Genomic DNA, 26775 nt, shown 5'->3' on the forward strand with positions numbered 1-26775 from the left:
CGAGCCAACGTACAGGTACCTCGTTTTGCGGGGAGTGGTTAAACTGCCCTCCTTTAGAGCCGGTTCACTTTAGCGCGACTTGTCAGCCTGACAAGTCGCGCTCCCTCGCGGTCCATTGACCGCTACAGGACCCGTTCTAATAGGAGCGACACAAGTCGCTCCGACTTAGAAAAAGGGTCCTGTACAACTTTGGGGCGACCTGGAGTGACCTGCATAGACTTCCATTATGTGAAGTCCCTGCAAGTCGCGCTGAAGTCGTGGTGCAATGTATATGCACAAGTTGCCCCCGAAGTAGTAAGGAGTCGTGTCGCCTCAGTGTGAACCGACTCTTACAGACGGAAGTTCATCCCTTTGATCTAAAAGAATGAATTGATACATCGTAAAATATGTTTATAGTTCTCTCCCAGCCTGAGCAATGTTTATAAACATTTTTTGTGACAGCTGTGAGTGACCAGAGAAAGGCTCTGCTTTGTATGAATCAAGGAAATGCCAATTTAAGATCATGAGGGGGAGTAAATTGAGATTGTGATTTTTTTTTTTTAATGATTAATCGTGCAGCTCTAGTTCACTGAATGTTATTTCTTTAATACATGGACTTTCAAATCCAATGCTCTGTGGATTACTGTCTATGTGGACGATATATGTCTCGATTGGGATTTCACTTGCTATTTACAAAGCCCAATTGAGTGGAGGCGCAAGCGTTTGTTAGAGATCCTGTCATGACCACACAGATTATAAAGACTCGGATCCTAAATACTATACATGTGGCGCCATCATACCCCAGTAGCTGCAGCGATTGAAAAGAATAGCGCTACATACAGTATCTCACAAAAGTGAGTACACCCCTCACATTTAAGTAAATATTTTATTCTATCTTTTCATGTGACAACACTGAAGAAATGACACTTTGCTACAATGTAAAGTAGTGAGTGTACAGCTTGTATAACAGTGTAATTTTACAGTCCCCTCAAAATAACTCAACACACAGCCATTAATGTCTAAACCACTGGCAACAAAGGTGAGTACACCCCTAAGTGACAATGTCCAAATTGGGTCCAATTAGCCATTTTCCCTCCCTGGTGTCATGTGACTCGTTAGTGTTACAAGGTCTCAGGTGTGAATGGGGAGCAGGTGTGTTAAATTTGGTGTTATCGCTCTCACTCTCTCATACTGGTCACTGGAAGTTCAACATGGCACCTCATGGCAAAGAACTCTCTGAGGGTCTGAAAAAAAAGAATTGTTGCTCTACATAAAGATGGCCTAGGCTATAAGAAGATTGCCAAGACCCTGAAACTGAGCTGCAGCACAGTGGCCAAGACCATACAGCGGATTAACAGGACAGGTTCCACTCAGAACAGGCCTTACCATGGTCGACCAAAGCAGAGGAGTGCACGTACTCAGCGTCATATCCAGAGGTTGTCTTTGGGAAATAGACGTATAAGTGCTGAGAGCATTGCTGCAGAGGTTGAAGGGGTGGGGGGTCAGCCTGTCATTGCTCAGACCATACACCACAAAATGCATCAAGTTGATCTGCATGACTGTTGTCCCAGAAGTCAAGGAGACTAAGGACATGGATTACTGGAACCATGTCCTGTGGTCTGATGAGACCAAGATAAACTTATTTGGTTCAGATGGTGTCAGGCGTGTGTGGGGGCAACCAGGTGAGGAGCACAAAGACAAGTGTGTCTTGCCCACAGTCAAGCATGTTGGTGGGAGTGTCATAGTCTGGGGCTGCATGAGTGCTGCCAGAACTGGGGAGCTACAGTTCATTGAGGGAACCATGAATGCCAACATGTACTGTGACATACTGGAGCAGAGCATGATCCCCTCCCTTCAGAGACTGGGCAGCAGGGCAGTATTCCAACATAAAGACCCCAAACACCTCCAAGATGACCACTGCCTTGCTAAAGAAGCTGAGGATAAAGGTGATGGACTGGCCAAGCATGTCTCCAGACCTAAACCCTATTGAGCATCTGTGGGGCATCCTCAAACAGAAGGTGGAGGAGCGCAAGGTCTCTAACATCCACCAGCTCTGTGATGTCATCATGGAGGAGTGGAAGAGGACTCCAATGGCAACCTGTGAAGCTCTGGTGAACTCCATGCCCAAAAGGGTTAAGGCAGTGCTGGAAAATAATGGTGGCCACACAAAATATTGACATGGGTTGGGTCCAATTTGGACATTGTCACTTAGGGGTGTACTCACTTTTGTTGCCAGCGGTTTAGACATTAATGGCTGTGTGTTGAGTTATATTGAGGGGACAGTAAATTTACACTGTTATACAAGCTGTACACTCACTACTTTACATTGTAGCAAAGTGTCATTTCTTCAGTGTTGTCACATGAAAAGATACAATAGAATATTTATAGAGGGGAGGAGTACCGCGCTTCAAAGGTGCATACGTGCTCTAAGTGTCTTCATGTGACTTCAATATATATATTGGTACAAATAATGTTTAAACTGTCTAGTAAAGTGTCTCAGTGTCAACAAAAAAAAAAAATATTAAATATATGCTTGCTGTGAAAAATCCTATAAACAATAATTAAATATTATTTAGTGTATAAAACCCATATATATATATATATATATATATATATATATATATATATATATATATATATATATATATATATATATATATATATATATATATATATATAAACTTATAATCTAAATATTCTCAATCACTATCAATAGTGGTAAAGAATGCAAAAAGTGCTCTGTGCTTAAATTATCACACTGTATCCAACTGATATTATGAGTCTCTGTATAGATTCACAGGTGATTCAATATTGTTATTCTATTCAAGGTGCTCAAGTGTCCCAAAATAGTGTTGGTGGTGATCACAAATCTTCCTCCTAAATTCAAATGCATGCAAGTGCTCTTCGGTGCTCGTGACCACTAGGTGTCCTATGTGCTCACCTCCATCTCTTTTATATTTCGCCTTCTACTGTGTCTCAGGGGTATACTCCTTACTCCTCTCTTCCACTGGAGTCCTGTACAGGTACTAGATCCCGGTTTCTCTCCTTATGATGAGGATCGGTTTAACAGGGTCATGTAGGGGACCTCAAAATAGTTAAAATTGCTCCAAAATGTATGCTCGTGGAGCCGCGTGACCAAGTTACTGCGTCCCATAACGTCACTACTGGTACTTTGCCTCGGTATACGCCCTACGCGTTACGTCACGATACCACGTGACTTCCTCAGGAGATAACCGGCAAAGGAGGTGACGTTCCTTATATAATAAGGGAGCAGAAGAACATCCAACAATCCTTCTTCAAATGAGATTCTACTAGTGTGATCCCAGAGAATGGTTACCAATAACAGTACCTGCAGCATTGAAGGTTTCTGAGGTTGTTTTAATTACCGGACAGCTCGAGAATTACACACCTTTTTATCCCCAATAAAATATTTACATGTAGCCTGTTCGCAGGTTCTATCTGGAGTTGTTCAGACTGTTCTGTTTGTTATTAAAGTTTCTACAAGGCAGCGGACCATTTGAATTATGGGAGATGTAGTTCTAAGAGGAGTGAAGATTGTGGATCATCTGTTTTGACTGAACTATCCTCCCAGGGAGCATTGGGGCTCAGAGGGGCAGATGGAAGTGTCTATATAAAGGGGGTGTGACCAGGATTCGCTCTCTTGCCTTGAGAACAGCGTGCTGTGAGGAGGGGAAGAGCTGCTGCGGAGTGCAGAAAAGAATAGGCCCGAGGCCTAGTGGACAGACGCCGGGAGAGAAAGAGCGGTGTGCAGACGGAGCTCGGAGGCGGGCTGAGTGGAGAGACGTTCAGAGAGAGACTGTGAGTGCTCCTGAGAAGAGCGGGATGCTGGTGGTGTGGACCGCGGTATACAGAGTTCATCATATTAGGTGAGAGAGATCGGATCTGAAGTATACACTGTGATTACTAGACTGAGCCCGGTTGGGTCTGCAACGCAGTGCAAACAGAAGGCTGCACTAGTTATATAACGGTCGCCACAGGACGCTGCATTGCTGAATAGTGCGTGGCGATCAGAAGGCCTCATCCCACCTTACCAGTTCAAGATTGGCTATCTGTTGTTTGAGCCCTGGAACTTATCTTCCTCCCCCTTCAGTAATTGTTATTCCTAAAGTGGATTACAGTTGATGATCATCTTTACCGTGGATTACAAATACTTTCCCTGGATTGGCTGAGGGTACCTTTGCCGGTGAAGGCCTTGCTCATTCAGGAGACTCTTGCAATCTAACGTAAAGGGGATATAGGAGATAGGACTCTAATTTATAGCTTAGTTCAGGAAATTAGAGTTACTGAGATAAGTTATTATTTTGGAGTTAGTCTCTATTGATTTTGTGGTCACTCTCGCATTATATTTGAGGAATAATCTATTGGCAGAATATTAATGCATTAGTCCTCAATATTATAGCAATATATATATTGATGCTTTGGGGTTGTGCTTTCATATCCTGAGTGCTGAATCACATTCAATTTTGGGTTGAGGATTCAGGATCTCCCTTGAATTATTGATATTTTATATTGAATGTTTTATTGAAACTGTTTGTTTTACTTTACTGAGAGAGTAGTGGATGCATGAATAACCTTCCTGCAGAAGTGGTAGCTGCAAATACAGTGAAGGAGTTTAAGCATGCATGGGATAGGCATAAGGCTATCCTTCATATAAGATAGGGCCAGGGACTATTCATAGGATTCAGATATATTGGGCAGACTAGATGGGCCAAATGGTTCTTATCTGCCGACACATTCTATGTTTCTATGTTTCTATGTTTGTTCATTCTTTTAACCACTTCCCGACCGCTCGCTGAGCTGGTACTGCGGCAAAGTGGCTCGATTCTGTCCAGAGACGTAGACCTACGTCGCTGGACTCCTTCCCTTGTGGGCGGCGCGCGCGCGCCACCGGAGGCTCGCTCCCACTGTATTCAGTCACAGCGAGAGTCGGGCCAGGGGAGGACAGGCGGTGATCACCACCGCTCTTCCCCGATCGTCGGGGATCGAGTGTGGAGGTCCGCCCTCTTGTGTAAACAAAGCGGGCGGATCTCCTCTGGCAGGCAGGGTCAGATTACAGGATTCAGCATAGCTGAACCTGCGATCTGTGTCTGTGTCACACAATCCCCTCCCCCCACACACGTCAGTAAGCATGAGGCACCTTGATCACCAATAAAGTTAACCCCTTCCCTGCCAGTGTCATTATTACAGTAACAGTGCATATTTTTAGCACTGATTACTGTAGTAATTTCACTGGTACCCCCAAAAGTGTCAAAATGTCAGTCAGGGGTCCGATCTGTCCGCCGCAATGTCGCAGTAAAAAAAAAAAAAATCGCAGATCGCCGCCATTACTAGTTAAAAAAAAAAACAATAAAAATGACATAAATTTCCCGTAGTTAAAAGCTGCGATAACTTTTGCGCAAAACAATAAAAATACGCTTATTGCGATTTTTTTTTTACCAAACATATGTAGCAGAAAATAAATTGGCCTAAAATGTTAAAAAATTTTGATTTTTACATTTTTTTGGGGAATTTTATATAAAAAAAAAGTGAAAAATATTGTTATTTTTTCAAAATTGTCGCTCTTTTTTTTGTTTATAGCGCAAAAAGTAAAAATTGCACAGGTGATCAAATACCACCAAAAGAAAGCTCTGTTTGTGGGGAACAAAAGGACATCAATTTAATTTAGATACAGCATTGCATGACTGCGCAATTGTCTGTTAAAATAACGCACTGCCGAATCGCAAAATATAGCCTGGTCAGGAAGGGGGTAAAACCTTCCGGTCTTAAAACGGTTAAAAATACGCTCATTGAAAAATTTTTTGTCAAAGACATGTAGCTAAATACATTTTGGCCTAAATATATGACAAAAATTGAATATATTGGATATTTTTTAACTGTCAAATTAGAAAATGTCAATTTTTCCCTACATTTTCGCTCTTTTTTTATTAATATCGCAAAAAATAAAAATCGCACAGGTGATCAAATACCTCCAAAAGAAAGCTCTGTTTGTGGGGAAAAAAGGACGTCAATTTCGTTTGGGTACGGTGTTGCATGACTGTGCAATTGTCAGTTAAAGTCGCACAGTGCCAAGTTGCAAAAAGTGCCCTGGACATAAGACAGGAAAATCCTCCGGTGGTAAAGTGGTTAAAATCCAAGTTAAAGACTTAAGAAAGAAATTTGATCTTTTACCGCAATCTGGTACTGTCTAATCCTTCAATATGTTGGAACCTACAGTGTCAAGTGAGTTGGACAACACTCAGTGCAAGAGAAGAAAGGAGAATGTGGTTACACTTTGCCACTCCCCAGGGGGCAGGGCTACATACAAAAATGGGAGGGGTGTATTCACTTTTGTGAGATACTGTATATATTAGCAATTGTCACAGATACAGATTTCCTCTGCACAATAAACATTCTAAAAGTCAGAGGTGGGGGACTCGAGTCACATGACTTGACTTGAGTCAGACTTAAGTCACCAATTTGAGGACTTGAGACTTGCTTGACTAAAATTAATAAAAGACCGACTTGACTTTGACTTGAGACATATGACTCGAAATGACTTTACTTTTTTAAGTTATTAAATATTTGCATTTTCTCAAGATGTGTTAACCACTTCAATAACGGGCACTTTCACCCCCTTCCTGCCCAGGCCAATTTTCAGCTTTTAGCGCTGTTGCATTTTGAATGACAATTGCGCGGTCATGCAACACTGTACCTAAACCAAATTTATGTCATTTTCCCCCCACAAACAGAGCTTTTTTTAGGTGGTATTTGATCACCGCAAGGTTTTTTCTTTTTTGCTAAACAAATAAAAAAAAGACCGAAAAGTATGAAAAAAAGTTTTTTTGTTTATGTTATACAATTTTGTAAATAAATACGTTTTTTCCTGCACTGATGAGGAGGCACTGATGGGGTGGCACCAATATGCGACACTGATAGGCAGCATTGATGGGCACTGATAGGTAGCACTGATATGCAGCATTGGTGGGCACTGTCAGGCGGCACAGCAGGGCACTGATAGACCGCACTGATGGGCACTGATAGACCGCACTGATAGACCGCACTAATGGGCACTGATGGGCACTGATAAGCGGAACTGGTGGGCAATAATGGGCACTGGTGGGCGGCACTGATAGATGGCAATGATGGGCACTGGCAGGCAGCACTGATGGGGAGGGCACTGGCAGGCACCATTAGCCCTGATTTCCGACCCTGGTGGCCATGGTGGGCATCCCTGGGGTCATTGGTGGGCATCCCTGGTGGCTCTAGTGGCACCCCCCCCTGAGGGTCTGCACTGGTAATCAATGATGTGATTACCAGCACAGACCCCCCCCCCACCCTGTCAGGAGAGCCGCAGATTGGCTCTCCTCTACTCGTGCCTGTCAGGCACGAACTAAGGAAAGTTGATCAACTGCTCTACCTGTGTACTATGTGACCAGCTGTGATTGGACACAGCTGGTCACATGGTAAAGGGCCTATGTCAGTAGGCTCTTTACCGAGATCGGAGATACAGGGAGTCAGACTGACACCTCGCATCACCGATCGCCACTCTGTGTGCCCCCCGGGGGGCGCGCAGGGCGTATTATCCTGACGCCGTCATATGACGTCCGGTCATGATAATGCAACCACTTTCCTGCCGTCAACCGCGTATAGGGCGGGCAGGAAGTGGTTAAAGCAAAATGAATGTGCCTGTTATGTTTCTGACACCACAGTCACTTAAAACACCTCAGTGTGTTCTGATTTTTAGGACATTGGCTGTTTAACAATGGAAATACTTCATGTTTTTAGTGACTGTGGTGTTGATGACCGGACGAAGGATTTTGAGCTGTTTGGGCATTCAAAGTGTTTCTTTAATATGCCACGAAAAAAAGCACTAAGCAGTTTTGTTAATGTTGAAAATAAAACAAAACCTTTCCTGACCACTGACTTTTAACTGATTTAAAGGTGAAAATTGGGGTATATCAGTATTTTGACTTGATTTGTGACTTGACCAAAATAAATGACTTGACTTCTAGCAGGGACTCGACTTGACTTGCTTGCTTTTCTCCACAGTAACAGTGAGACTTGCTTGTGACTTGCACATTTGTGACTTACAAAATGACATTTGTGCTATCACTACATACTAGGGTGACCACGTGTCCCGGATCACCCGGGACAGTCCCGCATTTGGAGAGTCTGTCCCGGGTCCCGGTCACCCTCATTCCGGGACAATGCAGCGTCCCGGAATGATCTGAGCCCGTGAGCCGCCGTCCGCCGACCACTGCTGTGCTGTGACAGATAGTCACTTCCTTATACTATGCGATCGCCGAATCAGATCAGCATCGCATAGTACTGTCCAGTGTGTGTGGCTCCTCCCCTGCCTTGCTGTACGCAGTGCGCGGCCGAGTCACGTGACGACGGTGACGTCAGCCGGAGCCGGGATCTCTACTGTGCGGCGCCTCAGCCTGCTGTAACTGACTGTCTGTAATCCAACGGCCGTTATTATCAGCATTTAAGAGGACAAAATGTAAGTTTAACTTTTTAATGGATGTCTGCCTATTCTTTCCTTTGTGTTCAGGGCAGCAAATATTTATTGCTTAGAAACTTAGAAAGTTGGAAAACGTGTAGTAAGTTATGTTAGTGTCTGGAACCCCTGGTCCCGATGATAGTCCCGGACTATCTATAACTTCTTTGCTCGTTTTGTGTCTTGCAGGCCTGGGAGGCTGGTTTCTGGAAGTTACACAGACGGAGACAGATGTATAGTGAAACCAAGCTCTCAGTTTATTATAGGCTCGTTGTGGTTTATATAGTAAAGAGTAAGGGCATATAGCATAAGTATAGGATACTTGTTACGTTCTTATTGGTTAAACAGTTTAAGGAAACCAAGCGTCATTTCGGGAAATAAGCGAGTACACTTAATACCTTATAGGGCATATAGCTTATTGCTAGAAACGCCTGACATGATTTCATCAAAAACCACAAACAGAAACTTGCCATAACTGTAACACGTACACATTTGCAAAGCTTGTATAACTAAGATACATAGAAAATGGAGTGGGAACATACAAAATGGAGGGCAAATAAAATTGATACCTCCCCATCTCCCACAATCCCCTCTTAAAATCAATAATCTTCCCAATTGATTTTCCCAGAAAAAAAACCCTGTGTCACTCCCTAGATAGTAAGGTTACTCTTTCCCTTTTGTTTGTGACTCTTGACATACTTAGTATATTCATTAGGGCTGTTAGTTGGGGGTTTCTTGCAGCCTGCAATTTGGTGGGATAGCATTGAAATATTCTTCACCTTTGGCCTGGAAGCTCTAGCAATAATACACATTACCAGCTTGAAGCATGCAAATAGAAAAAGCAAAAAGAGCAGGACCATGATAACGGTCATAGCAATATTTTTCAACCAGGAAAATATTCCTCCGACTCCAAACTCTACATTACTAAAAGGACTCCATGTCTTAGCAATATTCCTGGCTTCCTGTTGCAGCTTATCTACTTCCTTCCTGTGTTGTGCAATAATATCATAATAATCAGGGATCTCAACAGAAGTGTTGTGTATCCATGTGCAGCATTCATAACCCTCCGTAACTTCACATAACCCAGTAAGAGCAGCACTCATACTTTCTATGGCTAGGTCATGGAGCTCAAGTTGTTTCTTAATTGCCCTCACTTCTATATTTAATTTGGTAATGTCTCCTGAGTTCTTATCTAGGATGTCATCGAGAATTTTAGAGTAATTATTCAACCTTTTCATCATGTCTATTCCCCATCCGGTCCATGAGGGGAACCAGGCCCATACCATATCCTTTTCAAGGAATAATTCCCTTTTATTGCGGTGTTTGAGGGGGTACCTAGGATACATACTAGCTTCGAGGAGATGTCCTCCTTTGTTGTCTCCCACTACACCCATGATGGGAACTAGAGATGCGAGGTAACACCACCCTTGGGGTGCAATAGGGATCCAAGGGTGACAAATCTTTCCACAACAAATATAAGTACTGTTTCCCAAGGCTAGGGGACGTTTGTGAAATATTGCCATTATTTGGTCAGAATAACTAGACCAAGCTAAATTTGACAACAACCGTCCTACTGGGGAAGAGGAAGTGGAACTGGAGTTAAGAAAGTTCATCAGAGTGGCGTTTAGGGCTGGTTCTGAGGTGTGCCAGAAGGAGCTGTCCATCGAGGTCATTGAGAAATTAATCTTAGTTTGCCGGCACACTTCAGCTCCCTTGGTGGAGTTTCCCAACCTAAAACACCAGTCTGGGGAATGACTTCTACCAATAATTTGGAAAGTGAGGGTATCATTTGAGAGTGTTCTCGTGACATTGGTGAGGACAACAGGAGGTGTACCATTTAGAAAAGGGGTGAAGTTTAAAGGTATCGCTACTAGGGGGATTCTAGCTGTGCTAGGATGGAGTTTACTACATATCCAACATTTTTCATATCCGGACTTCTGGGCATAGGCATATTTAAATTGCAACAATGACATTTTATCTGTAAGACTTTTTGAGCTTTCATCTCTCTTTTGTCTGTTATGTGCATTACTCTGTGTTGGGGTGTTGGAAGCTCCGCAAATGGCCTGTAGCCCTACCAGGTCTTCTGGATGATAAATACAGTTAGTGGTAACCCATACTACAGAGAAGACTGAAAATGATACGAGTCCTATAAGTAGCCAAAGTTTTCCAGAATCTGGTGCTATTGGGAATGTCATTTTTCTACAGGGTCAGGGCCGCCTGCCTCTGAAAAACCCCCTTTTCTTGACTATCCTGTTCGAGGTCAGAGTCGTCCACTCCCGTTAGTACCTCTCTTGCTTCTGGACCTTCCTGTTCAAGGTCAGGGCCGTCCGCCCCCGTTAGTACCTCTCTTGGGTCTGGATCTGGACTTGCTTCTGGGGGTGGAGCCTCCTTTACCAATTTCACTCGAGTAGCATGGATCCAGGCTTGTTGGTTCTCCACAAGGACAGCGATTCTGGTCACTGCGACTACCTTTGTCTTGTGGTCCAAAACGAAATCCAGCCTTGGTCTTGTGATGCTACTTCATCTCCTTCCCTCAAGTGATGGGTTGATACCTGTGAAAAGAAAAGAAAGGTGCGAGCAACTTTTTCGTTCCACTTGATTCAAAATTCCAATTTACTTTTTCTCAACTCGTCTTTGATTGTCCTATTTATCCTTTCCACTGTACCTGAATTCTGGGCAATGCAAATAGGAGCACTATTACGGGGTATACATGGTTTCCCCTCTTTGCAAATTAATCCTGTTATAGGATTCTTTTGCAAGACAGGATAACACCAGTCCTCCAATTCCTCAGCAGTGGCTGAGGCTTGTAGATCTGTGATCAACTGGGCATCATCGGGGAGGATGTGGGTTAGGACAGGCATTTGTTTTAGGGCTCCTAAAGGTAACTGTTGTGCGGCTGCTTTTGCTATTTTGTCTGCTAGTGCGTTGCCCTTGGAGATGTCATCAGTACCTCTGGTATGTGCCCTACAGTGAATGATAGCTAACTCTGAGGGTAACAACATAGCCTGAAGAAGGTTGGTGATGAGCTCTTTCATCATGTCTGCACGGGGTGAAGTGACACTTTCAATAGTTTCTAGGCAGTCATGCGGTTCTTGGCCCATATCATCTGCTGAATCCATCTACTATTGACTAAAAGGAACTCTTATTTCTTCCCTGCTTTGGGCCTATATGTAAAAACCTATTTGTAGATGTGTGAATGGGGTTGATGGGTATTGGAGATGCTCATGTTTGGCCTTATATGTTTGGATTGTTTGTACCTAATACAGGTGATGCATCTAGCAACATATGCTTTCATGAATTTAGATGGGCTTGCAAATAAAAAAACTGCCAGTAATACTGTATATGTTCTTTCCCACCCCCTGTGTCCTATTCCACAATACTAGGCAATAAATAGTGGGGCACTAGCTGCGGGGATACATACAAGAGCTCCCCTCTTTTAGAAAAAAAAAAAAAAAGGCCATTTTCAACTTTTTCTAAATCATCACCCAATTCCTTAAAACTTGTTCTGTAGCATGCGTTTATGGCTTCTAACAATATGTGATATTTTGGCCTGGAGCAAGAAATGAACTACAAAAACATCTCTTGCTCCTTCTATGGCTGCCTATAAATCAAGTTGTGGTGTAACACAACCTTTAATACCAGTAGCCCATTTAAAGCTGGGGCCTACCTAGGGCAAATGATGTGGCCATCCCCAGTACCATCTCACAAGATGCTATGCTTGGAGTCACTTCAGGCATGCCTTAGACCTGGACTGCGACCATCTTTGGATAAAAACTTATAGGGCAAAGTCTACCACCATACTCCTGGGCAAGTACACCTGTCATGGTCTTACAATTGTCCCTTGCATAAACACAAAACATTTTTCCATGATTTGGGAGGCCCAGTGCAGGCGCTACAACCATAGCAGTTTTCAGATATATAAACGCATTTAACATTTCTGGTGACATTTCTGGACCTGTGGTTTGTCTCAAAATGTTATTATAGATAGGAGTAGTCCGGATCCATAACAATCAATGATCCTGTGGGCGGGCAAGACCCACTGTGGGCTGGCAAGACCCACTAGAGCAGCAGCTCTTATGTGACTGACTCTACTATCACTCTCTGTGAGAACAAAACCAAGGTGAACAACACTTTCCTGACACCGCTGTCATAATTCCTGTGACACTTTGTGTCCACATACATGTACATTTCAATAAACTCACTCGCTCTGACTGGCCTCCACAGAGTGACTACATATGTCATATACATATTGTAGCGGGACTGAACCATGAGCAGGTGTCCATCCCCTCTTGCATGGTCTGGAGAACTATAGAGCGGACAATTGAATTGTCTGCTTGGCCCTAAGGCATTTCTACACCAGGTAAGTTACCTTGACTGAAAAATAAGAAACAAAGATGGCTGTGTCTCCTCGTCCAATAGGACGCTTAAAAAAAACACACTACTTAAACCAATCACTGTAAAGTGGGTAACATCGGATGGTATGGCTGTCAGTAGAGATGGCATATCAGATACCACTTGCATGCTATGATCAGATAAAGAACTAAAAACTTTTTGGCTTAGTGCCAATTTTCAAAAAAAACTTTTTTTTCTTTTTTTTTCTTTCTAGAAACTTCTGCTAGCTGCAATTGCAGAAGTGACCATTACTTCCTCTCACACGGAAGGAAATTTACTAGTTTTAAATGAATCTGACACACAAACATTTTCTGCTTGTTTGAGATAATATAATGTCTGCAAAGAAAACGACATCTGCCTTGGAAAACGAAACCGTGGGGTGCAGGTGTGGTCAGGGGCATTTGTAAGGTAATATTGGTTTTAGTAGCCCAATCAGAAACGTGCTGTTTTATAATTAACATGTACTGTGACTTTAAATTACCGACAAATTATTGAATCCTAAGACTGTGCTACTCCGCAGTGACACTTAACCACAGCTTTAAGGCTATGTTTCCACTATTGCGGCTACAAAGTCACACGACTTCAAGCGCAAGTTTGTAGTGCAATTTGTTTGCAGCTACTTCTGGGGACCCCAGCGCGACCTCCTTCTGTGAGGGACAAGTTGCCCTGAAGTCGCCCAAAAGTAGTGCAAAAACCTTTTTTCAAGTTGCTGCGACTCAAGTCGCAGCAGTTTGAGCGGTCCTATTTGTAAATAATGGGTTTTGACCTATCATGCGACTTGACATGTGTCAAGTCGCACAACAAGTCGCAAAAGTGGAAATGGAGCCCTAGAGTCCAAAACCACCAAACAGTTTCACCCGTCTACCGGTCTACAGGCAATTGCTGTGGGTAAAGAACTTTCACTTATATTAGCATCTCCAATTTTCCCCGCTTTTTCCATGTACTTTATATTACAACTCCCTATTTTTTTCTGACCATCTTGCTTGGTTATCTATCCAAGGGTTAATAAATGTGCATCCACCAGAGACCCAGGCGACATATCTCGCCTCGATCAGGGGGGATGGGTTTTGTTTGGTTTGATACTTCCTCATTCTAAAGATATTACAACTAAACATTTACTGAAAGAGAATGCGGACGGACAGAACTCTTTTTTCTGTAATTTACTTGTCTTTAATTAGGCAAACGTTTGTACTACATAGTTGAAGGTAAATTTCAAGAAAACTGCACTGAAAATTGTAAGAAAATTGTATCATGTATGGCCAGCATCAGACCTAAACCTTCAGTATAATTTCACAAAACCATAAACAAAATCCAATATTCTCTCACTTAACAAAACATGTCTCTAAGATTTACACATTCACAAAATCACTTAAATGTATCTGGGTCCTTAGACCCTTTTTATGGTTAAAAACCCTCCTGAAAAGCCACTTGGTGTATGTATATTAAACCTTATACTTTTTTTTTTTTTTTTTGACTCTGAATGTCCCCTCTTGGAACAACCAAAAAAAACTTTTCCGAGTCTTGACTGATACTCCCAGGTATAGTGGCTATCAAGAAGGTTTTCCTACCATTATAGACAAACAAACAATGCACATAATAAACATTTATCTTAATTTGTCTTACGATCGGTCAGTCAATTTTTACAGTAATAATGAGACTGTCGCTATCAGGAACAGTGTGTTATATTAACAGTCCGCAGGCGCAATTTTTTACAAGTCATATATAATTATAACTATAACTATAACTAAACCTTTTGGGCCACACAAACAAATTATCTTACACTTCTATGCGACAGAGAAGGAAAGCTTAAAGATTTTTCAGACACAAAACGAGCAATTTCTCTAACACTTCTTAAGTCTCCCTGAGACTAAAAATATTTCCCTGAAATATTTCAATTATGGGTCTGTTGCGTGTGTTCCCGGAACACACCAACCCCCTTGGTTCACTTTGATATGATTTTAGTCAGTGTCCCGCCCCGGAGCCACACTACAATCGGCTGTATAGAAAAGGATTCTTCTACTTACCGAATGAGCGTGGTTGTCCGCGAGGGATGACTTTCATATCCCGGCATACGAGCCCCCAGCTGTTAGTGTCTGGAACCCCTGGTCCCGATGATAGTCCCGGACTATCTATAACTTCTTTGCTCGTTTTGTGTCTTGCAGGCCTGGGAGGCTGGTTTCTGGAAGTTACACAGACGGAGACAGATGTATAGTGAAACCAAGCTCTCAGTTTATTATAGGCTCGTTGTGGTTTATATAGTAAAGAGTAAGGGCATATAGCATAAGTATAGGATACTTGTTACGTTCTTATTGGTTAAACAGTTTAAGGAAACCAAGCGTCATTTCGGGAAATAAGCGAGTACACTTAATACCTTATAGGGCATATAGCTTATTGCTAGAAACGCCTGACATGATTTCATCAAAAACCACAAACAGAAACTTGCCATAACTGTAACACGTACACATTTGCAAAGCTTGTATAACTAAGATACATAGAAAATGGAGTGGGAACATACAAAATGGAGGGCAAATAAAATTGATACCTCCCCATCTCCCACAAGTTAGTTACTACATGGAATTAGAGGCAGGAAATGGAAATGGAAGATAAATGGAGAGAGGCTCAGGCAACATATAAGCAATGTATATGTAGATGTTAGGGCAAGTCTGGAATATTGTTTTTGGCATTAGGAAAAAATAAATAAAGGTGCTTTGAACTGGACTTCTCCAGTGAAAATTTGTTTATCTAATGATTAAAATAAAATGTAGAAATTAATAACACTTTCACAAACTTTCTGATGATAAGAGGCATTTGGGTTCAGTCAGTGCACCTCCAGGGCCAGATTTTAGGCTTGAATGAATCATAATAGAGCTCTCTACATAAAAATACCACAGATTGGACATTAGCTTTGTAAAACAAAATAATAAACTCTTGCAATGTGCAAGAAGTGACAAGAAATACACATTTAGGCATTAGTGTTAAAACAAAAGATAATGAGCTTGTGCCATATAATCTAATATGGAAAAGTTTGATATTTTCAGATAATTTACTGTATTGTTAGTATTATGTTTGTTTTCAAGAATATATTGTAGAGTAATATATTGGTTATTTATACATTAAGAAATATGTGGAATTGTTTTGCAGTCTGTTATTTATGGTTGGTAAAGTATTCATATTTTGTAAAAGTTCCTGCTCATTAAGAAAAAAAAATAAAATAAAAAAAAACTGTTCTTTAACCACTTAAGCCCCGGAGGATTTGGCTGCTAAACGACCAGGGGGTATTTTGCGATTCGGCACTGCGTGACTTTAACGGACAATTGCGTGGTCGTGCGACGCTGTACCTAAACGAATTTGGCGTCCTTTTTTTCCCACAAACAGAGCTTTCTTTTGGTGGTATTTGATCACCTGTGCGATTTTTTGATCATGCGCTATAAACAAAAAAAGAGCGTAAATTTTGCAAAAATAACAATATTTTTCACATTTTTTTATATGAAATTCCCCCCCAAAAAAATGTAAAAATCTAAATTTTTTAACATTTTCGGCCAATTTGTTTTATACTACCTATGTTTGGTAAAAAAAAATCGCAAAAAGCGTATTTTGATTGGTTTACGCAAAAGTTATCGCGTTTACTAACAAAGGGAAAGATTTTTGTCATTTTTGTTGTTTTTTTTTAACGCGTAATGGCGGCGATCTGTGATTTTTTTTTTGAGGTACTGCGACATTGGGGCGGACAGATCGGACCCTAGACTGACATTTTTGACACTTTTGGGGTTACCAGTGACATTACTACAGTAATCAGTGCTATATATATATATATGCACTGTTACTGTAAAAATACACTGGCAGTGAAGGGGTTAACTTTATTTGGGAGGGAGGGGCTGTGTGTGTCCCTAGGGGCGTGCTTTCTACTGTGATTGGCTGTGGCTTGAGGTGAAAGGACACTGATCAACGGATCTACATAGTAGATCCGTGTGATCAGTGTCTTTACACCGAGGAGAATGACAGGCAGATTGTTTACACAAGCCGCCTGACTTTCTCCCTCTCCCCCGCCGATCGCATCGGGTCCGCCGGTCACACGCGGGGGGGTCCGTGACCGCGCGCGTGCTCACTCCCCAGGCCCTCCCAGGCTAGTGACGTACCGCTACGTCACTCTGCCTGTGAGGGGCTGACTGCCGCAGTACATAGTCGTGCAGCGGTCGGCAAGCGGTTAATGCAACTTGTTTTGTTTTCTATTTCTTCAGAGATATCTAAGTAGCCAGTTAAAGTGTGCAGAAATACTGAAAAATACACAGACAGATATGTTTTTGCCAGTCTCACGTATAAGTTTGACGAAATGCACTTGGGAAAGTAAGTGTCCCTGAATGGCAGTTAGGAAATGTGGTCACCCTACTACATACGGTTTCTTTCCTTTATCAGCCTGGCAAACTGCCATACCCGGTGTCTACAGAAAGAGGGGGGAGGGGGACCGAGTTACATGCATGGAGATGTCAAAATGTTCAGGGCTTTCCAACTAAATCCATTTTTCTTATTTTTCCAAAAAGCATCCATCTCGTTATGTTCTGCCGCCATTCTGTCAAAACAGTTTCTGTATTTTGGGCACTGCCACACTATAAACAACTGAGTGTCCATTTACAGATAAGATAACACTGCCCATGAGGCCTCAGGCCCCTTTCACACTTCTTCGACTTCTCATGCAACTTTGGACATCAGAGCTGCAGGACATGTCATTCCCCATGTTTTCCAATGACACCCATTCATATAGGCGCAACTTAACCACTTCAATACTGGGCACTTTTACCCCCCTTCCTGCCCAGGCCAATTTTCAGCTTTTAGCGCTGTTGCATTTTGAATGACAATTGCGCGGTCATGCAACACTGTACCTAAACCAAATTTATGTCATTTTTCCCCACAAAATAGAGCTTTCTTTTGGTGGTATTTGATCACCGCAAGGTTTTTTTCTTTTTTGCTAAACAAATTAAAAAAAGACCGAAAAGTTTGAAAAAACTTTTTTTTTTGTTAATGTTATACAATTTTGTAAATAAATATGTTTTTCCTGCACTGATGAGCACTGATGAGGCCGCACTGACAGGCACTGATGAGGAGGCACTGATGAGGAGGCACTGATGAGGAGGCACTGATGGGGTGGCACTGATGGGGTGGCACTGATGAGGTGGCACTGATGGGGTGGCACTAATATGCGGCACTGATATGTGGCACTGATAGGTAGCATTGATATGCAGCATTGGTGGGCACTGATAGGCAGCACTGCTGGGCACTGATAGGCAGCATTGATGGTCACTGATAGGTGGCACTGATGGGCACTGATAGGTGGCACTGATGGGCACTGATAGGCGGCACTGATGGGCACTGATAGGCAGCATTGATGGTCACTGATAGGTGGCACTGATGAGCACTGATAGGTGGCATTGATGGTCACTGATAGGTGGCACTGATGGGCACTGATAGGCGGCACTGATGGATGATACTGTTTGGGTATTCTGACAGCCACCAGTGACAACTGTCAGGACACAATAGCCAGCAGTGGGAGATTTATTTATTTATTTCAGGTACTTATATAGCGCTGTCAATTTTTGCAGTGCTTTACATATACATAACACATCACATCACTCCCTGCCCTCAAGGAGCTTACAATCTAAAGTCCCTAACTCACATTCATGCATACATAGTAGGGAGAATTTTATACAGGATCCAGTTAACCTACCAGCATGTCTTTGGAGATGCATCCGCTCACACTTTTTAGCAATCGTGGGGGCATTTATGCATTTTTCTCATTCAGCTCATGTATATGCATGGCCAGCCTTACTATACAAAGAAACAATTTCATTTTTATGATAACTACAGATCTGGCTGAATCAATTCAGTGACTTACAGATATAGCAGCCAATTATTTACATGAAATTGCAGGAAGATAACTGATATTGTGTAGGCACTTATACAGGGATGAGACTTTTCACTAAGAGCCGGTTCACACTGCCGCGACCATAAGTCGCTCCATGTGAGAGCAACTTTTTACAGCGACTTTACCGTGACTTCAGCGCGACTTGTGAATTATTTTGCACATATGACAGACGACTTTGTGTTGTGACCTAATTCCCCTTTTCTGTTTTTTTTTACTCATTTCTTCATTGCCCACCAGTGCCACGTATCAGTGTCCACCAGTGCCACTGCCCACCAGTGCCACGTATGTGTCCACCAGTGCCACTGCCCACCAGTGCCACAAATCAGTGTCCACCAGTGCCACATATCAGTGCCACGTATCAGTATCCACCAGTGCCACGTATCAGTGCCACGTATCAGTGTCCACCAGTGCCACATATCAGTGCCACGAATCAGTGTCCACCAGTGCCACGTATCAGTGCCACGTATCAGTGCCACGTATCAGTGTCCACCAGTGCCACGTATTAGTGCCACGTATCAGTGTCCACCAGTGCCACGTATCAGTGCCACGAATCAGTGTCCACCAGTGCCACATATCAGTGCCACGAATCAGTGTCCACCAGTGCCACATATCAGTGCCACGAATCAGTGTCCACCAGTGCCACGTATCAGTGCCACAAATCAGTGTCCACCAGTGCCACATATCAGTGCCACGAATCAGTGTTCACCAGTGTCACTTATCAGTGCCACGTATCAGTGCCAAGAATCAGTGTCCACCAGTGCCACATATCAGTGCCACTAATCAGTGTCCACCCGTGCCACGTATCAGTGCCACGTATCAGTGTCCACCAGGGCCACGTATCAGTGCCACAAATCAGTGTCCACCAGTGCCACATATCAGTGCCACGATTCAGTGTCCACCAGTGCCACGTATCAGTGCCACGAATCAGTGTCCACCAGTGCCACGTATCAGTGCCACTAATCAGTGTCCACCAGTGCCACGTATCAGTGCCACGTATCAGTGTCACAAATCAGTGTCCACCAGTGCCACGTATCAGTGTCCATCAGTGCCACGTATCAGTACCACGAATCAGTGTCCACCAGTGCCACGTATCAGTGCCACGAATCAGTGTCCACCAGTGCCACTCACACAGACCAAGCAGAGATAATGGAATATATATACCATATAGGCATGGCTGCAATGTGGGGAATGCCTGGCTAATCTTTCTTCTTCCTGGAAAGTCTGATAACAAGTCGCTTCAATTAAGATAAGGAGGCGACTCCCATTGAAGTCTATGGGACAGTCGAATCACAGGTCGCCTCAAAGTAGTACAGGACCCTTTTCTGAAGTCGGAGCGACTTCTGTAGTGCCAATTAAGACGGCACTGATTGATTAACATTGCTTTTGTTATGTCAAGCACTTGGGGCGACTTGAGGGCACACAAGTCGCCTCACAAGTCGTGCTAGTGTGAATGGGCTCTAACTGTAACTATTTACAATTCCATCAAGTTAAACCTGTGACCTGAAGAAAAAAAAAGCAGGTAGCGTGAGAAATTCCTTCCTACACACAAAACCAAGCATGGAACATGTACAGACCAGTAGTGTCCTATGAAGATAGGGAAGATTCACATACAGAAAATCTTCTTTAAAAAAAACGATTTCTATCAGTGCTCCTTTTTTACATTTGTCACCTTGGCCACGGTCTTTGCTCTGTACTAAGTAAGAAATTGTTTGAAATGAACGTTTGAACAGACTAAACAAGACAAATGGAATGTGCAGAGCTGAAGAAAATGAATTGGTGCAGAACCTCCAACCCAGCTCTGTATCCCCCCAACACACAAAAAGTCTATCAGAGCACCCCATGGCCACTGACCTGCAACTGTGGAGCTGGCAGCAGCATGATCTCCCCCTGTACCTGGCTGTCAGCTCATAATTGAGAAGGGGGCAGGCGGGATCTCCCTCTGGCTAGCAGGTGTCTTCCATGAGTACAGTAGAGAGGGGAGGAGCCTCCGACCCAGGCAGCTATTCGGCTTCAGTGTACAAGTGAATTGCTTTGCTTGTACACTGAAGAGAGAAGACGGCCTGTGTCCCCATCACACAGCCAGTGGTCCCCGCCGTCATCCAGCCTGTGTCCCCCATAAACCCAGCCTGTGTCCCCGCCATCATCCAGCCTCTGTCCCCCATAAATCCAGCCTGTGTCCCCGCCGTCATCCAGCCTGTGTCCCCCATAAATCCAGCCTGTGTCCCCGCCGTCATCCAGCCTCTGTCCCCCATAAACCCAGCCTGTGTCCCCGCCATCATCCAGCCTGTGTCCCCCATAAACCCAGCCTGTGTCCCCCATAAACCCAGCCTGTGTCTCCCATAAACCCAGCCTGTGTCCCCGCCATCATCCAGCCTGTGTCCCCCATAAACCCAGCCTGTGTCTCCCATAAACCCAGCCTGTGTCCCCGCCATCATCCAGCCTTTGTCCCCGCCGTCATCCAGCCTGTGTCCCCCATAAACCCAGCCTGTGTCCCCCATAAACCGAGCCTGTGTCCCCGCCGTCATCGAGCCTGTGTCCCCCATAAACTCAGCCTGTGTCCCTGCCGTCATCCAGCCTCTGTCCCCCATAAACCCAGCCTGTGTCCCCGCCATCATCCAGCCTGTGTCCCCCATAAACCCAGCCTGTGTCCCCCATAAACCCAGCCTGTGTCCCCCATAAACCCAGCCTGTGTCCCCGCCGTCATCCAGCCTGTGTCCCCCATAAACCCAGCCTGTGTCCCCGCCGTCATCCAGCCTGTGTCCCCCATAAACCCAGCCTGTGTCCACCATAAACCCAGCCTGTGTCCCCGCCGTCATCCAGCCTGTGTCCCCCATAAACCCAGCCTGTGTCCCCCATCACACAGCCAGTGTCCCTGCCATCACACAGCCTGTGTCCCCCATCATCCAGCCTGTGTCCCTGCCATCACACAGCCTGTGTCCCTGCCATCACACAGCCTGTGTCCCTGCCATTATGCAGCCAGTGTCCCTGCCATCACACAGCCTGTGTCCCTGCCATTATGCAGCCAGTGTCCCTGCCATCACACAGCCTGTGTCCCCGCCGTCATCCAGCCTGTGTCCCCCATAAACCCAGCCTGTGTCCCCGCCGTCATGCAGCCTGTGTCCCCCATAAACCCAGCCTGTGTCCCCCATCACACAGCCAGTGTCCCTGCCATCACACAGCCTGTGTCCCTGCCATCACACAGCCTGTGTCCCCCATCATCCAGCCTGTGTCCCTGCCATCATCCAGCCTGTGTCCCTGCCATCACACAGCCTGTGTCCCTGCCATCACACAGCCAGTGTCCCTGCCATCACGCAGCCTGTGTCCCTGCCATCACGCAGCCAGTGTCCCTGCCATCACACAGCCAGTGTCCCTGCCATCACACAGCCTGTGTCCCTGCCATCACGCAGCCAGTGTCCCTGCCATCACGCAGCCAGTGTCCCTGTCATCACACAGCCAGTGTCCCTGCCATCACGCAGCCACTGTCCCTGCCATCACGCAGCCTGTGTCCCCCATCACGCAGCCTGTGTCCCTGCCATCACACAGCCTGTGTCCCTGCAATCACGCAGCCAGTGTCCCTCCGTCATCCAGCCTGTGTCCCCCATCACGCAGCCTGTGTTCCCCTCCGTCATCCAGCCTGTGTCCCCCATCACGCAGCCTGTGTCCCCCATCACGCAGCCTGTGTCCCCCATCACGCAGCCAGTGTCCCGCCGTCATCCAGCCTGTGTCCCCCATAAACGCAGCATGTGTTCCCTGCCGTCATCCAGCCTGTGCCCCCCATTACGCGCTGTTCACAATTGTGGTTTTTTTTTGGAGAGGAACTATAAATCCCAGCATTCCCTTTCAGGATTAATCTATTTTTTTTTGAGGAACTATAAATCCCAGCTTTCCCTTTTAGGCTTAATTGTACAAGTTACTGTGGGGGATAGCACTGTGCAGGGGTTATTATTTGCCAAAAGCTGCAACTGTAAGGCGCTGTCCTCGGGCGCATGCGCAGTAGTTTTCTTTTGAGCTGCCGAGAAGTCCAACTCATGCACAGAGTTGGAGTCCTCTGTGAACGTGCTTTCAAGGAGGCCCATGCGCCGTAGCGGGATCTCTGACTGGAAGTGACGCGGGTTGGAGATCTCGGCGGGTACGAAATTTCGGCAGTACACCGGTCCTTCCAGGTCCTAGGCAGGAAGTCGAGTGAGGGCAAGCTGGCCCCCATTCCACTCTATGGCCTTGGAGGACCCGAGCAACGTCAAACATTGCTTCTGCCCAACGGTCAAAAAGGGCCCATAAACCCAGCCTGTGTCCCCGCCGTCATCCAGCCTGTGTCCCCCATAAACCCAGCCTGTGTCCCCCATCACACAGCCAGTGTCCCTGCCATCACACAGCCTGTGTCCCTGCCATCACACAGCCTGTGTCCCCCATCATCCAGCCTGTGTCCCTGCCATCACACAGCCTGTGTCCCTGCCATCACACAGCCAGTGTCCCTGCCATTATTCAGCCAGTGTCCCTGCCATCACACAGCCAGTGTCCCCCATCATCCAGCCTGTGTCCCCCATCATCCAGCCTGTGTCCCTGTCATCACACAGCCTGTGTCCCTGCCATTATGCAGCCAGTGTCCCTGCCATCACACAGCACACAGCGAGTGTCCCTGCCATCACACAGCCAGTGTCCCCCATCATCCAGCCGGTGTCCCTGCCATCACACAGCCAGTGTCCCTGCCATCACACAGCCTGTGTCCCTGCCATCATCCAGCCTGTGTCCCTGCCATCACACAGCCTGTGTCCCCCATCATCCAGCCTGTGTCCCTGTCATCACACAGCCTGTGTCCCTGACATCACGCAGCCAGTGTCCCTGCCATCACACAGCCTGTGTCCCCCATCATCCAGCCTGTGTCCCTGCCATCACACAGCCAGTGTCCCTGCCATCACACAGCCAGTGTCCCCCATCATCCAGCCTGTGTCCCTGTCATCACACAGCCTATGTCCCTGCCATTATGCAGCCAGTGTCCCTGCCATCACACAGCCTGTGTCCCCCATCATCCAGCCTGTGTCCCTGTCATCACACAGCCAGTGTCCCCCATCATCCAGCCTGTGTCCCTGCCATCACACAGCCTGTGTCCCCCATCATCCAGCCTGTGTCCCTGTCATCACACAGCCTGTGTCCCCCATCATCCAGCCTGTGTCCCTGTCATCACACAGCCTATGTCCCTGCCATTATGCAGCCAGTGTCCCTGCCATCACACAGCCTGTGTCCCCCATCATCCAGCCTGTGTCCCTGTCATCACACAGCCTGTGTCCCTGCCATCATCCAGCCTGTGTCCCTGCCATCACACAGCCTGTGTCCCCCATCATCCAGCCTGTGTCCCTGTCATCACACAGCCTGTGTCCCCCATCATCCAGCCTGTGTCCCTGACATCACGCAGCCTGTGTCCCCCATCACGCAGCCAGTGTCCCTGCCATCACGCAGCCAGTGTCCCTGCCATCACGCAGCCTGTGTCCCTGCCATCACGCAGCCAGTGTCCCTGCCATCACGCAGCCAGTGTCCCTGCCATCACGCAGCCAGTGTCCCTGCCATCACGCAGCCAGTGTCCCTGCCATCACACAGCCAGTGTCCCGCCGTCATCCAGCCTGTGCCCCCCATTACGCGCTGTTCACAATTGTGTTTTTTTTTGGAGAGGAACTATAAATCCCAGCATTCCCTTTCAGGATTAATCTATTTTTTTTTTGAGGAACTATAAATCCCAGCATTCCCTTTTAGGCTTAATTGTACAAGTTACTGTGGGGGATAGCACTGTGCAGGGGTTATTATTTGCCAAAAGCTGCAACTGTAAGGCGCTGTCCTCGGACGCATGCGCAGTAGTTTTCTTTTGAGCTGCCGAGAAGTCCAACTCATGCACAGAGTTGGAGTCCTCTGTGAACGTGCTTTCAAGGAGGCCCATGCGCGGTAGCGGGATCTCTGACTGGAAGTGACGCGGGTTGGAGATCTCGGCAGGTACGAAATTTCGGCAGTACATCGGTCCTTCCAGGTCCTAGGCAGGAAGTCGAGTGAGGGCAAGCTGGCCCCCATTCCACTCTATGGCCTTGGAGGACCCGAGCAACGTCAAACATTGCTTCTGCCCAACGGTCAAAAAGGGCCCTTTTTTTTTTTTTGTTAAAAAAAATGACTTTTTTTTTTGCTTTTTAGTGTAGATGTGAGGTGTGAGGTCTTTTTGACCCCAGATCTCACATTAAAGAGGACCCGTCCTGCTTATTTCTATTACAAGTGATGTTTACATTTCATGTAATAGGAATAAAAGTGATCAAAAAACATTTTTTTTAAAGGGACAGTGTTAAAATAAAAAATGGTAAAATAAATAAGAAAAAAAAAAATGTAAGCGCACCGTCCCTCCAAACTCGTACACAAAAGCGCACGCATACGCAAGTCACGCCCACATATGTAAACGGTGTTCAAACCACACATGTGAGGCATCTACGTGATCGATAGAGTGAGAGCAATAATTCTAGCCCTTGACTTCCTCTGTAACTCTAAACTGGTAACCTGTAGAAATTTTTAAAACATTGCCTATGGAGATTTTTAAATACCAGTGTTTCCTGGCCTATCCTCATGTCAGCACACAATGGGTTAACACCTCCTCTAGAGCCCACAGGGCCGCTTCTTCCTAGCTAAATAAAAGACAGCCCCTCCCCCAACTGAAGTGTTCTTCTTTTTTTGGTCATGCTCCAGGCCACCTGTGGATTGTGGTTGGTAAGTACTTCTGCTGCAAGGATCTCCTCCCTGCCGAACCTACCACTCCATGTTCAGCCTCTCATGGGGTTGGAAGACCCAGAATGCTGAGAGTAAATCTTCCTAAAAACTGTGTGCTGCGGGCAAAATTAATGTTGTACAGGTGTGGTCTTATAAAAGCTCTGCAATGTCATCATTGCCTCTCCCTTGGGTTTTTTCCTGTCTTGTATATGTAGTGCACCACACTGCTCTTCCGGCTTTATTTTCAGCCTGAGAGCGGCTGTGGATGATGTTGCAGGGGGCAGGGAGATGGGGCAGCATTGAATGGTATCCGCCAGGTGCCAAGCAATGGCGTGAACAGTCTTGGAGGTCTGCAGAGGAAAGGACTTCTCTCCCTCTCTCTCTGCAGTCCTGCCAGGTAAGGACTTGTTGCTCCCCTGCTGTGCAATGTTCCTAGAGATTGGACTGTTAGTCTGGTTTTGTCTCAGCTTTTGACTGTCTCCTGTCTGCCTCTGGATGTGCTGTCCTGGCTCCCCTGCTATGCTATGTGTTTGACAGTCTGCCTTTTTTTGGTTTAGACTCTGACTTTGTCTGCTATCTGCCTCTGGAAGTGTTGCCTGGGCTCACCTTCTATCTGCCTCTGGAAGTGTTGCTTGGGCTCCCCTTCTGTCTGCCTCTGGAAGTGTTGCCTGGGCTCACCTTCTATCTGCCTCTGGAAGTGTTGCCTGGGCTCACCTTCTATCTGCCTCTGGAAGTGTTGCCTGGGCTCACCTTCTATCTGCCTCTGGAAGTGTTGCCTGGGCTCCCCTTCTGTCTGCCTCTGGAAGTGTTGCCTGGGCTCCCCTTCTGTCTGCCTCTGGAAGTGTTGCCTGGGCTCACCTTCTATCTGCCTCTGGAATAGTTGCCTGGACTCACCTTCTGTCTGCCTCTGGGAGTGTTGCCTGGGCTCCCCTTCTGTCTGCCTCTGGAAGTGTTGCCTGGGCTCACCTTCTATCTGCCTCTGGAAGTGTTGCTTGGGCTCCCCTTCTGACTGCCTCTGGAAGTGTTGCTTGGGCTCCCCTTCTGACTGCCTCTGGAAGTGTTGCCTGGACTCCTCTTCTGTCTGCCTCTAGAAGTGTTGCCTGGGCTCACCTGCTGCTGCTTCTAAAGTAAGTGGATAAAGGCAGATGAGTCTTAAGCTGTGGACCCGTTCTAATAGGAGCGACACAAGTCGCTCCAACTTAGAAAAAGGGTCCGGAGCTTCTTTGGGGCGACCCGGAGTGACCTGCATTGACTT

The 26775-nt window shown here is 45.7% G+C and overlaps 2 protein-coding genes across 2 annotated transcripts in view; both read right to left on the bottom strand.

Moving 5' to 3' along the window:
- LOC309569498 (NACHT, LRR and PYD domains-containing protein 12-like) overlaps positions 1-26775 on the bottom strand; it is a 1417729-nt gene that overhangs the window by 537966 nt on the left and 852988 nt on the right. The gene's annotated exons all lie outside the window — the stretch shown is intronic.
- On the bottom strand, positions 9130-10674 carry LOC309569874 (uncharacterized protein; the record flags this gene model as incomplete). The annotated part of the gene is made up of 1 exon (XM_082275865.1): positions 9130-10674. One exon carries the CDS (start codon positions 10672-10674, stop codon positions 9130-9132), a length of 1545 nt encoding a protein of 514 aa, XP_082131991.1.

This window comes from Pelophylax lessonae (assembly GCF_965119305.1).
Source record: "Pelophylax lessonae genome assembly, chromosome: 13".
NCBI classification, from domain to species: Eukaryota; Metazoa; Chordata; class Amphibia; order Anura; family Ranidae; genus Pelophylax; species Pelophylax lessonae.